General features: G+C 39.5%; 1 protein-coding gene across 5 annotated transcripts in view; it reads right to left on the bottom strand.

Annotated features, from left to right (window-relative positions):
• fndc1 (fibronectin type III domain containing 1) overlaps positions 1-16,126 on the bottom strand; it is a 42,622-nt gene that overhangs the window by 3,581 nt on the left and 22,915 nt on the right. For 4 of the 5 annotated variants that reach the window (XM_085247384.1, XM_085247385.1, XM_085247387.1 and 1 more), the window contains 7 exons: positions 15,234-15,345; positions 13,787-14,131; positions 12,987-13,061; positions 11,870-12,028; positions 6,334-6,570; positions 3,328-3,436; positions 67-146 (listed from right to left, as the gene is read on the bottom strand). In XM_085247384.1, coding sequence (XP_085103510.1) covers positions 67-146; positions 3,328-3,436; positions 6,334-6,570; positions 11,870-12,028; positions 12,987-13,061; positions 13,787-14,131; positions 15,234-15,345 — 1,117 coding nt within the window. The remainder of the gene's footprint in view (positions 1-66; positions 147-3,327; positions 3,437-6,333; positions 6,571-11,869; positions 12,029-12,986; positions 13,062-13,786; positions 14,132-15,233; positions 15,346-16,126) is intronic. The other variant, XM_085247388.1, reaches the window with a different exon arrangement.

Here is a 16,126-nt window from a genome sequence, read left to right as displayed (position 1 = left end):
TCAGTCTGAACTTTAATCATTAGGGTATCTCAAAGTTTACAGTTGCAGGTGATGACAGAATACAACCTGATTCAGTAACATAGGAGAGCGTTTCGCTGAATGGTCCCACACCAAACACATTCTTCGCTTGCACCCTGAAGTAGTACCTGAATGACAACAGAGCACAAAGTATAGCTTTAATAAAAGTTTTAGCATTTAACGTGCCACTCCACCTGTTTGTTGTTACTGGTTAAAAATAGGAAAATGATAACGATCGCAGCAGATCACTTGACATTCTTTAAGATTTAAGAGTAGCCCGATTTATGCTTGTATGAATCCAAAGTGAGCGCAGCACAATAAAAAGGCTCTCACGTTCAAGGGAAAAGGAGAGCAGGACTGAGGTGAGGCAAAAGGGATTGTTGAGAGGAAAAAGACACATCTATAAAAGCAAAGGTTAACAGCTGAGAGGAAAGTAGAAGAATGAATGACAACAAAAAGGAAGGATGTGGAAAAGTAAAGAAAGCGAGAGAGACTCTAATCAAAAGAGAAATTTGTCACCCAAAAGCGTTACTAGATGTCACGAGCTTTCTTGCCAGAGTGCAAAACAAAGCCAAACAGTGATCTCATTTCATCTCCAGGTGGTTGAGGAATTATAAAGTCCTGTCACATTTGAAAAAAAAACAGCAGTGACAACACTGAGAGACTGCAAATTTTTCCACTGTGCATGATGTGCGCGCGTGAGCTTTCGTATACTGTGCAAGGTCACACACAGTAAGTTCATCATCTGTCAATTTCAAGTCTAAAAACTTTCAACACATACAGCCATGAAGCCTGGATCCAATCACCACGGCCATATGAAGAGGTTCACCAAATTATGTCACGGGAGAGGGAGAGAAGAAAGCAATGCAGCTATAGAGAGATGACGTCATGGAAGAAGAAAGACGAGAAGAAATCTGAGTGGGTAGGAAAAAAAGGACATTGTGAAAATAAATACAGTATCAAGGACCAAAGTTGCTTGCTATTTGAAACTTTCAATGCAGAGACCTTCATTCAAAAAGAAATTCTATGTGGCAACTGCACATGTTGTACCTTTTCAAGCCAAATCTGGCCTGGCCTCATAATATGCTTTTCATAATAAATGACAGCTGAACCACAAGATGAACCCACAAAAGCAAATTTTAAACTGTTTCAAAAATATTCACATATGTAAGAAATTCACAACCAATTTGTATTCTGTAAACTTCTCTTACATACAGCAGGAGAAATAGATGCTTAGAAAACCAGAAGTAGGGAAATTAGAAAATTGTCAATTTCTATGCATAAAAAGGCTTTAAATGAATTACTACATGTTGTTAAATGGTTGCAGATTTCCATTTTTACAAGTTCAGGTATTCATTAGCTATTTAGAGTGAAAACTGCTAGACTTTTGTTTGACGAAAGCCAGTTTTACATTTAAAAAAACCTTATATACAATGGAAGTAGAATATATATATTATGTATGCACTATATGGCAATACTTTAAAACAAAGCACACTATTAAGGGTTAGTAAGGTATTAGGAAATACTCAAGTCATCCTTTATAAAGCATTACTTCTCTGTAATATGTCATTTATAAACACAGACATAAAAGGTTCTTGCTAAATAAGCTCATATAAAGGGACTAATGTCAGCATTTTATACTTTACAAATGATGGATTCACCACTTTTAAGTATTACATCAAGTAAAAAATAGCTTTTTAGGAGCTGTAATGGTTTATGAAATAATTTAAAAAGTCTTAGTAATTAACAGAGTACATAGATATACATTTATACATGTAATGATTAAGATATCAGTTATTTGTGAGAATGTTAATTGAGGTTTTATAAATACTTATCTAATATTGTAATTCATGGTCTATTAAAGGAGTTACGAGTTTTTCTAAAGTGAACCTATTTATGCCTTACAAAGCTGTTATAAATGACACAACAGGAAGAGCACAAAGCAATACGCAACATATAAATATTTATTGTAAAATTCATGCATAACCCATCTGAGGTCTTCACTAATAACTTATTAATGCTTGTGTAGTTATTATAAAGTATTACCCACCACATGACTCACTGATAGAAAGAGGGAAACTTGTGGATGCAAAAAAAAGGATAAGTTTCACTTATATGCAGTTATGCTGTTAGTCAATGCAATACAAATTTGCTCAGTAGTTCTGGAAACCATGAAGGAGCCTCCAGCATGGGAAATGCTAACACTATCCCATAAACCATTCCGTGATCCTGGATATAAACTGGTTGGCGGGAATAAAAACCCTTTGCATACTTTTGGAAAGCTTTTTGTGTTCATCTGTTTTTTTGACAGTTCACAAACCTAAAAAGACTCTTGCTTTAGACTGTGCAATATACTATATAAAAGCCTTTAGTGTCCATTAATAGCATTCATTTGAACTATGCATGGTTCACACATGTTGTTTTTGCTAAAGGATATAAAGTAGTTTCACTTTTGTGTCTTCTTGCACTTGCCAGTACTTAATCACTATATTTATTGAGAACTGCTGAAGATTATCTGGATGGCCTAAATGCACCAACTGACTAAATAACACATAAACTTTGTGTATCGATTTCGAAAAAATTAATCTATTTTTAAATTACTGCAACTAGGTATAAGTTACTGCACCATTTAGAGTATCGTAAATTCTTTTAGCAGAAACCCCTAAAAGCACAGGTGAACAACAAAGGAATCCAAGACTCTCTTTCTGTCTTGGGTTCATGTTTCCATGCATTTATTTTGACAGCCATGACCCATGTCTCGTAACACACGGCTGTGGAAACATGCTCTAATAACTGAAACAGACTGAGATGGCTGTATCTCTGTGCAAGTGTCAGATAATATGTGCTGTATTTATGTTCCGCTGAATTTTCTCGGGTCTCATCTGAGTTTTACTGCACGTCACAAAAAAAGATTCATATCTGTTTCTTAACCAAACTGCTGGTTTTCCACTTTAAAGACTTTTCCTGCCACTACTGCATAAAATGTACATGCTTTGAATAATATAAAACTAATTTGATCACAGTCAGCCATGTTCCAAACAAAACAAAACAAAAACATCTACATGCAATCACACAGAACACACAGGCAACATGCATATTTGGTCACGCAGAGGTCAAGGTAAAAGATTCATGCAGCTAAGTAAGTCTTTGTTTGTAAAATAAGCTTCTTTTGTTTTTATGACTCCCACATGGGAGATGATCTTGTACACTGCTCCAGCTGGAAAGTATTTTGGATGTTCACACATTGTACGTGCAAATGCATCTAGAGAACATTAACATACTGTAAACATACACAATAAAATATGTTACCTAGAGTTGGGCTTGAGATTTTCCACAGCCAGGTGTGTCCCAGTGGCAGCTTTAGAGGACCACCTATTGTTGAGGATGTCATCGTATGAGGCACTCTGGACCATGTAGCCTGCAGAGAATAACACAAAATTAATTGCAGGTCTCCTTAGTCATTAAAATGAAAATCTCTAAAGCAGATGTAGAATTTTTATGTTTATATCAATTTGAGGGTCAGCATAACAGGAAACGTTTGATATCTTGAGAAATAGACCTACATCCTTTTTGTTTTCTTTTTTTGGCCACCAGAATTTGGTTACCATAGCACAGCACAAAGACTGAAACATATGGAAAGAGCCAACCTGGCACAGTTCAAAACCAAGGTGTAAAAATAAGGGCCATATACCAGAAGTTCTTGGCAGCGTGCAATAAGTTCCTCAAGTCTCCACTGGCAGCCCAGCCAACCTTGCGGTGATGAGGTTAAGCCTCCTAGTGGCTGGTGGCAGCTTCATATTTACAGTTCATGTCAAACTATTCCTTTGTGGGAGTAGGTGGTCTCAAACACTATAAAGAAAATCTGCAGTTCTGCATTTTCTGTTGCTCATACCGACTGTCTTCCAGCCTGCCTTCCTCTCTGTCTGCTTTCTTCTTCTTCTCAGACACACAGACAAATCCTCAGAATCCGGTGAATACCTGAGGTCACACAGCCCTCGATCGCTCACTTTAAAACTATGGAGACCAGTTCAGCTGCACGTCAAACTACCGACTGTTTCTATTGGACTTTTGAGCAGGACTTTCTGTTTTTACTGGCGCTGGACCAACACAGCTGGCTGCTGACAGATGAGAAGGGAAATACTAGCTACTTTGTTTTTCTTCTGTTGAGTTTTTATTCCTCATTCCTTTTGCATAGTTAAATCGAGGTTTGATAGAGTAGTATCCTTGCTTTTGCTGTCTGTCTGTGTAATCTATAGAGGGCAATTTCTCCTACTATGGGTATAAATTGTGTCTCTTGAAGGTAGTTCTTTAAGCCAAAAGCAACAATTAAAGTATTCAGTGAATAAAGTGTATGTTTTGTCTAAAGCCTTCAAAGGAAATGCCCTCAATGCATCAGAGTAAATGGAACCAGAAGTTGGGTACAGGTGAAAACTCACAAAACCAGATGCTAACAGCTGTTTCCATGCAATAGTTATTAAAAAAAGCCATGACCCGCAAGTCGTAATGCATGGTTGTGCAAACACCCCCTAATTACAAAAACAGTCCTTTGTGATTAGCTCTGGATGTGTGAACTAATCCCGCATATATATATGCCAGTTAATGTATATTGTATATCTAGAGTAATATATAGTAGCCTAGACCATTAGGAAAGGAAAGGAAAGGAAACACAGGAAATTGTGACAACAATGGAGGTCAACAAAATACTAAAGAAGAAACTACATCAGATTTTGTGCACATGGAAAATCCTTCTTATTGCGATCGATTCTTCCTTTTTTTCATTTCTATAATAAGATTTGTGGGCAAGAAAAAAGTAGATATCTGAAGTTATTATTTAGGACAGTTTAAATGGGAGAAATAGTAATCACTGATGCCAAAAAAGCACAGACAGATAAGGCACAAAAGTCTAATAAAACTTTAAGTAACCAAGAACAGTGGGTAAGAATCCAAGGAAAGAAAAGACTAGTGACAGCACAGACCTATCTGTTATACACATCAGATGATGAACCTGTGCACTGCATGACCATGAGTCTGTGGTTGCCTGCCAAAGAAAACATACTGCTTCTCTTGCTGGCCAGATTGCTACCTCTGATAGCGCATACAGAAGGCCGTTATCTCCACTCTCCTCTCTTTTCCCTTTTTCCATGTGTCAGTTTCAAGGTCAGATGAATTCTGGTTTTCTCTGAGAAGCGGTGGGAGTTTAGGAACACTATTCCAAGTGTTCTACGCCGTCTGCGCTTTCACAATTTATTCCCAATAAGCTGCTGGACTGAGTTCTAAAATGTGAGTCTGGAGGGAGGCTGATAACATGTTCAAGGTATCTGGTGAACCACAACAGATGAGAATATGATGAAACAGACTATGTATTAAACAGGTGTGGATGTCACAGAAAAATGTAAACACAGCAATACTTTGCTGGAATTTGACTGATTTGATTGATCTAATTAGTGGTCCGGGTAGTTTTTGTTGCCAAAAAACAGCTGTATTCACAGTGTGCTCTAATCTGCCACACAATCAAACTCTGGAGTGCACCACAGCTTCGGTTGTTGTTGTTGAAAGTTCTCCCATCAGATGCCTCAATACTGAACAGTAGAAGTCCTCACTAAAATTCTCACTTTGGGGGACAAACTGTCAAACAAAATCAACAGCAAGCTCCTGGTCTGTCTCTTCAGCTGACTTTTCAACTGCTTAAAAGTACTTGGTCGTCACGGGCGATGATCTTGCGCACAAAACTGAGGTCAGTTTAAAAGTGAAGAGCTTATGTGTGATTTCTGCACACATTGAACGATCTGCCGGAAAATGTTTCAACTGCACTGAAACCTATTGAGACGTGACGACCTTTAGGGTAACATTGACCAAATTTAAATCAGCTACAGCTTTCCTGTTTTCAAAGCTTTAGTTTCATTTCATTTCTTTAGTAACATTTTATAATAACGCTCAAATAATGTAATCACATGCAGTGCAAAGGTGAATTTAAAACACAGACACTGGTCTTTACTTTTGTCATTCAATACATTTAAACATATTTATGACTGTCATTAACACTGCATTTTGTTAGTTCGTTAGTAGTAAGTTGGGAGATTTGTTCACAATAAAAATTTTAGAACTTGCTGAATTTTCAAACAAATATCTCATAGTTAGGTTTTTCCCATGTGGCCCCCACGGGGGTCCCCTCTGCTCCACCACGTTTAATTTAAAAAAAAAAACAAAACGTGGAAATGTCTCTGATAAAATATGTATAAAAGCCAACAAAACAAAACTACCGATGCATAGTCACTGTAAAATAACAGAACCATCTTGATTAATGACATTTCTTACCTGACACCATATCATCCTTGAGAGGGCGGGCCCAGTCTAGGATGATAAAGGAGTGGCAGCCTTCCATAGCGACCACAGTGAAGTTATGAGGCTTGTTTTTGGGAGGCTGGTTGTGATTGGTTGCCAGGCTGTCATTTTTCATTAAGTTTTCCAGGATGTCAACCTGAAGGTACTCCAGAGCCTCTGTTAAAGAGCAAGGTGCTCCCGGGTCCTTCTGGATGTAGTTTACGTATGGAGCTGATGGAAAGAATAAATGTAGGATTAGGTTACTTATTTTAATAACATAAATTTGAGGAAGATATCTTCTTAATATAGAAAATTTGGAAAAAAAAACATATAACGTTGGTAATTTTTAAAATATTTATTGTAAATGCACACAATAAAAGACATGACAAGATTCTAGTACTTTTTCTGGTTACCCAATTTTGATTTATTATTTTCCCTCTACAAATGCGGTGAAAACTATAATTCTCTTTTCTGAGTTGTAATAAGGAAGTCAGATTCTAGCCACATGCTCATCTGACTGTCCCTTCCCTGTCCTTTCCATTTAAAATTTTACTTGTTTTCAGTGATTCTGGAAAGGAGAGCTGAACCTACAGCTGTGAATACTGCAAGTATCACAAAATTCCTAGTCAAACTGGGATTTGGAGGGAACCACTGAAGTCTGGCCTCGCTCCCACCTCCCCAGATGACTGGCCCTCTTTGAATGCCGAAAGTCTAGCACATGTCAGTATCAACTCATCAACCCTCAGACAGTTAAACTGCGTGGGTTTCGGCTGGTAAAGCCTTCGATATGTGGTCATATGGCTTTTGTTCTCTGCATTCATACGCTGAAATACATCATCTGCCACCGCAGTGAGCAGATTTATGTGCCTATAGGGTGCTTGTAAGGCTGTGTCCACATGTCTAGGATCTGTGGAGGCCCGTGCTTGTGGATGATCCAAATGTTTTACTTTCCTCATGTGTTCATTTTTCACTGCTTAAAGCACTTCCCTACAGAGACACACTATCTTCTTCTGCTTGTTAAAAAACCAAAAAAACCCCCCAAACAAATCCAAAATCACACAGGCAAAAACTGGCGTGTGTAAGTCTGATGTGTATCAAAAGTCACTGGGAAACAGTATGAGGAAAGTTCATATAATGTCAGCTGTAATATTAGTCTAGTAAGGCATAAATTTGCATTCTAATAGTCCAAATATCCTGATGCTCATTTTCTTGCCCAATGCGGCAAATTCCATCCATCTGGAAGTAAGTCCAACGCATATTCACACAACTGCTGAAAATGATTAGTTAATACTTTTTGTCCCATGTCTGCTTTTGCCAGATTAATGCAAAACAAACCAAGCATGGGCAAGGACAGGAAGGGGAAGTCAATGTTGGATGGTTGATGAAACGCATATCAGTAAACTGGCAGGCTGCTAAAGAGGACCTAAGATATATTAAACTAATAAATAGGAAAGAGGAAGTCTCCACATTGAGCCAAAAGACTCTTCCTTCTCTGCTGAGGTCAGCAGCCTTAACTTTTATGATTTCCATTTTGGACTCAGGAAAGTAATAGCTTTCAGATGGCTATGTGAGGTGTGTAGTCGCAGGACAGTCGTCGTGTACCGAGAGAGAAGCTGTGCTATCGTTTCACTGTGGCTTGACATGACTGATAAAAACACAGCAATAAATCTCTCCCTTCACAATGCTTCTTGAAAAGATCATTCTAAATGATAATGACATGTTGCATTAAATCTGTCAGTAAGTTAAAGTAAAGCTTTTATTTATGTCTTATATAGAAGCTAATTGTGCTCTGAGCTCATTCACAAGCAGAATAGATAAACCTTGACTCTCATTGGCCACAGTGACTACAAAACTTTTACAACAGCTTCATGCTGCCACAACTCTACTTTAAAGGTGCACTCCCAGTATTTTTTCCACAAAGTCAATAGACGCGCCATGAGGAAAACTACAAACTCAGTCTTTACAAACTCTTGTACAACATCTTCTGTTGCTCTGCGGATGTTTAGGCGTATCTGGAGTCCACAGCGAAGCAGAAATCCTTATTGACACGAAGGAACTGATGCTTTTGTAGTTTGAATATTGCAATAATTTTGACTATCATTAGTCATCCTACTTAACAGCTCTCACTTTATGAAGTCTGTCTTGCACTAATTACAGAACAGTCTGTTTTCAAACTCTCCGTATGTTCACCATGAAAACATCCACAGTTAAAAGAAGTTATTGATCATGTTCTTGAAATGCTGTAATTTATTTTTAAAGCCTGTGGCTAGAGTCTACATGCTATTACAAAAAGGCACCTATTAAAAGGACCTTTAACATTACGTAGTGTTTGGAATAGTAACATAGATGTTGCTTTTATTTCTGTTGAGAGAACATTTCAGTCTGTTTGTGAAACCATATGAGGTGACGGGGTATGAGAGGCCAAAGAAAGCACGCAAGAACAGTTAAAAGACAGTAGGGGCCATAGTTAAGGATGAAGTCTAAAGACCCTGAATAAAATGTCCTTCCTGAACGTAGTTATTATGATCCAATTAAGGTGTGGTTGTATATTTTCTTTTTTGTGGCACGTTGTCAACGTGCAACCTGAGAAGGTCATGCATTTATTTATTGATACGAAAACCAAAATCAAGGTCCAAAATGTATTACTCCTCTACAAAATAAAACAGAGCTCCGGTTATTATTTACAGCAGGGTAAGACCTCCATCCATATGAATAAGAAATTGAGCTGTCTCTTGACTAAACTCACAGTAACCCAAATAAAGATATACTCACAGCTAATTGGAGGAAGTGGGAGAAAAAGAGAGTGCAGTGTAAATGCTTGTTTAACTAAAGGGTATATCATGCATATAGAAATCTGTAATATTAAACTTAAAATATGGGAGAAGCTAAAGTAATTTAAGTCTTTGAACTAACATATTATGTCTATATTTTAGTGTAGTGAGTGGAAATCTGCGCCAAAACATCCTGTTTTGCTCCTAAGGTGTAATGTAGACTGATCAAGCAGTTTAGGAGTCTGAATGCTCAGAAAGCTCCCGGCCCAGACGGTGTGTCTCCTGCCACCCTCAGACACTGTGCAAACGAGCTGGCCCCAGTGTTTTCTGGCATCTTCAACTCCTCACTGCAGGCATGTCATGTGCCTGCCTGCTTCAAGTCCTCCACCATAATCCCTGTCCCCAAGAAACCTAGGATCACTGGACTAAATGACTACAGACCCGTGGCTCTGACATCTGTGGTCATGAAGTCATTTGAGCGCCTAGTTCTCTCCCATCTCAGGACCCTCACGGCCCCCCTCCTGGACCCCCTGCAGTTTGCATATAGAGCCAACAGGTCTGTAGACGACGCCATCAACATGGCCCTACACTTCATCCTGCAGCATCTGGACTCCCCAGGAACCTACGCCAGGATCCTGTTTGTGGACTTCAGCTCTGCCTTCAACACCATCCTTCCAGACCATCTCCGAGGCAAGCTTTCCCAGATGAATGTGCCTGATCCCATCTGCCGGTGGATCACTGACTTCCTGACGGACAGGAAGCAGCACGTGAGGCTGGGAAAGAATGTCTCGGACTCCCGGACCATCAGCACCGGCTCCCCTCAGGGCTGTGTTCTTTCTCCTCTGCTCTTCTCCCTGTACACCAACTGCTGCACCTCCACCCACCAGTCTGTCAAGCTAATCAAGTTCGCAGATGACACCACCGTCATTGGGCTCATCTCGGACGGGGACGAGTCTGCCTACAGGAGGGAGGTTGAACGTCTGGTGTCTTGGTGCAGCCACAACAACCTGGTGCTGAATGCCCAGAAGACAGTGGAGATTATTGTGGACTTCAGGAAGCACACAGCCCCACTCCCCCCCATCATCCTGACTGACACCCCCATCACCTCTGTGGACTCATTCCGCTTCCTGGGTACCACCATCACCCAGGACCTGAAGTGGGAGCCCACCATCACCTCCGTCATCAAGAAAGCCCAGCAGAGGATGTACTTCCTGAGGCAGCTGAAGAAATTCAACCTGCCAACACGGACGATGATGCAATTCTACACTGCAATCATCGAGTCCATCCTCACCTCCTCCATCACCGTGTGGTACGCTGGAGCCACTATCAGGGACAAACAGAGACTGCAGCGTGTTGTGCGCTCTGCTGAGAAGGTGATTGGCTGCAGACTCCCATCTCTGCAGGACCTGTACACCTCCAGGACATTGCGGCGTGCAGCTCGGATCTCAGCTGACCCTTCTCACCCTGGACACAGTCTGTTTGACCTGCTCCCCTCAGGCAGGAGGCTCCGGTCCATTCGCACCAGAACCTCTCGCCACAAGAACAGTTTCTTCCCCTCTGCTGTCGGACACATGAACAATAACCACATGACTGTCCCCGCCACTAACACATGACCCTACGCTGTGTCACTGCATCATTTCATGTTTGGCACTGATCACCACCTGCACTCATGTATATATCTTTCTACGTAGCACTCATAATTCTTATTCTCATGTATATATCTCATGTATATCTCATGCACACATCTTTCTTTCTACATAGCACTTTAATTCTTATTGTCTGCACTGAAGCACCGCAGCAATTTCCTAATGTTGTAAACCTCAACATCTGGCAATAAACCCATTCTGATTCTGATTCTGATTCTGATCAACAGATGTTCACTAATGATTCTGAGACTGATCCAGCAGAATGGTCACTAAAAATGGAAACCATGAAGCTTTTGGCTGCAAACTCTAGTTCAGTACATAAAGATTTTTTGTTATATGTAGATTTATACTATTGGACAAAAGTACTGCCACCTATAGGAGCCTATAGTGGCATCCTATTACAGCACATCACTTGATTTGAGTTTGTTAGAACAACCTATTTTTTCACAAATGTTTGTAAAGGGAGACTGCATGACCCTGTACTTTACACATCTGTTGTAACAGGACTGGCAACACACAAATTCAAAGATTAAGACAATACTTTTGCCTATATATTGTATTTTTATATATTTTCTGTGGCCACTTGGAGCACCAGAAAACAGTTGTAAACATGGTGCTGACAAACCATTACCTACTTAAACATCTCATGTTTCTGGAGAAATATCAGTCAAATATTCAGTCTCATCATAGCGCTGTTTTGAGTCTATGCTAACTCCTAAAACACCTGGTTTTAAAATAGAAATACAGGCTTCCAAATGCCTCCTTATGTTATCTAATTATCTACTTTATCTCTGTTCTTTAGTAATGAGCAGGTCTGTGGAGGTTTTTTTTCTTTTTGATGATAAGAACTGTTATAGCTGTGGCTCTGCAAATTCCAACAATGACCTGAAAAACATGACCTGAACGACACTATGAAGTGTCCAGTTTCAGTCTCATCACACTGTGTGATCCTTCCTCATAAAAGCAGTCATATCACACACTTTTTTCTTTTTACATTGTAGTAATATTTGCCATTGAAGAGTGGCATGTTGTGAAACTGCATAGATCGCATTAAGGCACGAGTATGTACAAGCATGGATTTGTAAGAAGATATACAAAAAAGACTTTAAGTACCTGTGAACCTCTTCTTCCCACTCAGGTCAAACTCGTTTGAAGGGCCTTTGTTGATGGGTCTGATGTGCACCTTTGGCATCGTGATCTCTGTGGTGGTGGTGGTGGTGGTAGTAGTGGTGGTGGTGGTTGGTGGCGGGGTGGTCTGGACAACAAGCTCATCTAGCAAAAGCACATGTGTCAGTGAGGTTTTGATCCAAATAGATTTATGTTATTTATATCCTAGTTTAATAATCTGCTGCTGTGTTTCATTAATCCTTTGTAAGAGTTGCCATGATCTGTGTAATGAGAATGTCAGATTTAATTAATTGAGGGCAGATGTGTGACCCAACACCCAAAGCTGTACTTTTGCTACCCATATTTTCCATGTGGGAAGTAGAGGAGGGGGATGGGGGGTGGTGGGGGGCTTGGGGGGGAGAGACTTGAAGACAACAACTGTTTCAAAAGTCTCCAAAGCAAACCAATGTGGCGGGATTCAGTGGGCTTCTTCTTTCATCACATATTTTTTTCCTGCGCTGCACCAGTGGACCTTAGCATTACATCATGGTCCACACACATGCAACCAGCTATGAGGCACGGCAGGGAAATGCTAAGAAAATACTGCAACACTTACTGTGACCTTTCTAGCAAACCTAAGAATAAAAGCAAATGTCACATGCAACTGATTCCTTTAGATCTCAAAATTTACTGTAATAAAATAAGAAAGTGCAACTGCTAACAGCAACCAACCTCTGCAGCTCGAGCTTGAGTTCAGCTATTACATTACAAAAGAATGTTAAAACATTGAATGCAATGCAAGTGCATTGCATTCTCTTCAGCAAGTCAGTTTACATGCAGTGTGTATCCAGGAAGAAAAGTGATTAAATACAGCGTGTAATGGAAAATATCCTAAATCCAAGCAATGAACCATGACCAAAACAAGCAAAATGAGAAACAAAGAAGGACACAGCAAGGAAAAGGGAAGAGATGGGAATAGCCTGCAAACAGATGCACTGACAAACAAACAGACAATAAACAAACAGTGCAGCGTAACAGACAACAAACAGTGAGCATACAGTGCAGTTTAGTTGGTCCCAGCCCAGTGGCGCTATGATGGTCCGAAGCCAAACTCAGCCAATACCTTTCTTAAGAACTAAAGCATCAGGCACCCTGGTCATTGTAAGCATGAAGTCCATTTCCATTCCTGAGGAGTCCTCTGTCAGAGAAGTAGAACAAGCTATAGCATCAATATCACATGACTGCAGACACATTTCGAAGTGCATTTTATTTTAGCTTATAATGTAAGACAAATACGTATTATTATTATTGCTGTAACATTGTATCTGCAAATTTGATCGTCTAGTATAGTGTTGTTGGTATAGCTTGAATATTTTCAAATTACTCTGTATGCATCTATATAATTTACTTTTTTGTGTTTATGCATTTGTCTAAGTCTGTTTCTTTGATTTTGTTTGTGTAATAACATTAATGCAATGCACAACTGATGGTTTCATAGTGTGTTTAAACCAGCAGGACTCTGGCTATAGTTAGCCTCCAGATGTCCATGTGGTTTCTGTGGTCTCACATAGACACTCACAGGCACTTATACATCCAGACACACAAACTGACCCGATCACACGTTTATATACACATTTAAAGGGTTATAGTGGGATCTGTGGCTGCAAACGGGAAGCACTGTTGGCCTTGGGCTAGATGGTCATGACAAATAATACAACTGAGAGATTTAGTGAAGTCATAGTTTTTTATGTGAACATTCTGGCTCTGAACTTGACTTCAGCTCTGTGGAAAAGCTATTAAGTAAACAATAGTGTACGTAGGTGAACTGGAGTATATTCTACTATTCCTGCTGTACATATTTCTGTTTTGATGAGCATTTTATGACAATGTCTGCAGCATATGAATTTTCAGTTAAAAACATACCTTCTGGATAGCAGTCCAAGATTCCATCTGAGTCCAGAATGGGATAACCATATTCATCTGTTTTGGAAAAGGTCCCAGGTGGACAGGTTGGGTATGGAAATCCAGTGGTAAACTCCTCTGTGGTCCAGTCAGTGGTGGTGGGTTCAGGTGTGGTAGTAGGAGCCATGGTGGTAGTAGTGGTGGTGGTGGTGGTGGAGGTCCTGGGGCGAGGCCGATCCAATCCAAGTACACGTTTCCCTCCAACCATGAGGACCTTGTCTTTTGGATTGATCACAGGTTGACTATCTCTCCCATGGCCAAACAGCGCAATACCGTCCTGGCTTACCAGAGGACTACCCATGTGATCTGGCGATGTGTGATTGGGTAGAAATGAAGCTGAATATTAATGCCTGTGTCTTCAATACAAACCAGATTTGCACTAAAATGCATAAAGGTGCAAAATACCAGAGTTTCTTTTGTAACGCAAAAAAAAAGATTAAGCTTGTGATAACTGTGAAATATTAAAAAATAGCAGGTGTGAAAGAATGCTTTTCTACAGCTGTTTTGTTTTTAACCTGCATCCAGACAGCTGACAATGGTCAAAGTTTCTAAAGCACTTTCAGCTGATATTTCATTAAGCAGTCAAGTCCACAACAATACAGCTCTTGTAGTTCTGCCTCTGCAATAATAATACCAATAAATAAACAAACAAATAAATAATAATCTGACAGATGCATCTCTGACTGTAGACCTCAACATTGGTACGCCTGCCTGATTAAAAGTGTTTTTGACATAGTTACATGCCAAATAATTTATGATCCGTTAAGTACTCTCCTTTATTTGGATACTCCTATAACCCTATACTCTATTGCTTATAACTGTTGTCTCTTGTGGCTTTATATTTAAAATTACAGAGAAAAACTCTAAAATACAAAATCAACTTTGGATGAACTTCAGACATTATGTTTGCTTCATTTGTCATGTCATACTGTACATGACAGGCCTCATCTGGTTATGAAACTTCTTGTCAGTCAGTTGAGCTGATAAAATAGGGGGCTGTGTATAAAACTGGCTATAATTCCTGAAATCTGCACCAAAACATCCTGTTTTGCTCCTAAGGTGTAATGTAGACTGATCAACAGATGTTCACTAATGATTCTGAGACTGATCCAGCAGAATGGTCACTAAAAATGGAAACCATGAAGCTTTTGGCTGCAAACTCTAGTTCAGTACATAAAGATTTTATGATTTTATTATTGCAAAATATTTATGAAGCCCAAAGGATTAAACCTGGAAGACTGTAATGCAATCGCATCTTGATTGTTTGATTTAAAATTCACTGTGGCAGTGTACAGAGGCAAACATACAAAAGTTGTGTCTGTATCTAGCCAATAATGGACTCACTGCACTTTTTAAATACATTGTCCAAGCTGTAGATGTTAAGATAAAAATGGCTGAAGTATTTCACCAAAAATAGTGCGTCCATCCTCTCCGAGGACCACTCTTTTGGGTTTGCCCTGGGAGTCCTGGAGAACTCTTCCATCCCCGTTCATAAGTATCCCCTGCTCCAAATCTACCACCTAAAGAAAGAAACATGTTTGCAAAATTGATGGAGCCACATGTGAGGAGTACGCTTCATCCTGACTGTGATGCTTAGGAAAGTCATAGTCCTATTCAAAACGGGTTCTCATAAACATAGACATACAGTAAACAGTTTAAGTGGGAACATCTGACTTGTGGAATTTTGAAGACTTTTTAAAGAGGTGAATAACTTTCCACATTTGTTACTTTGAAAGACAGCTTTTTGAACAATTAGCTCTGTTACTTTTTTTCTGAGAGTAAAACTAATATCAGCCGAAGTACAAAGTACAAAGGTGACGAATTCTAACCACAGACACAGCTTATGTTACATCTCATCTCACTTCTGAACAACAAACATATTGTACTTTCATTGTTCAGTCCCAGAACATTTTGCGTAAATGGGTGGGTAAACTCCTCGAGTCTAACCACCACTCTGTTTCCAGTTTTTAGTCTAAATTAATAGCTTTATTTTTTATTTTTAACAAAAATATAGTCCCAGTCAAAAGAAAAATGGCAAAAAAAATCATATTTTGCATGGTTGGATCTTAACAAGGTTTCAAGTAGAGCTTCAAGATGCAACAAGAAGAAATGGGAGTGAGACAAAACATTTTTTTAAAGCATGCAATTTATTGAAAACAATAAACTAAAACTGACACATTTTCTGTCAGGTAGGGTCTCTCGGAGCGCATCCTCACTGCTGAGGTGGGATGTCTTCAAAGGCCTTGTCTTCTTGAACGCCACAGAACTGATCATTTGAACTTTGCAAGAGAGCACCAAACA

This window comes from Mchenga conophoros, linkage group LG15, assembly GCF_057382185.1.
Source record: "Mchenga conophoros isolate Kocher_MC1m ecotype Shallow Benthic linkage group LG15, M_conophoros_male_GT1.1, whole genome shotgun sequence".
NCBI lineage: Eukaryota > Metazoa > Chordata > Actinopteri > Cichliformes > Cichlidae > Mchenga > Mchenga conophoros.
This window is presented reverse-complemented; position numbering and strand designations above follow the sequence as displayed.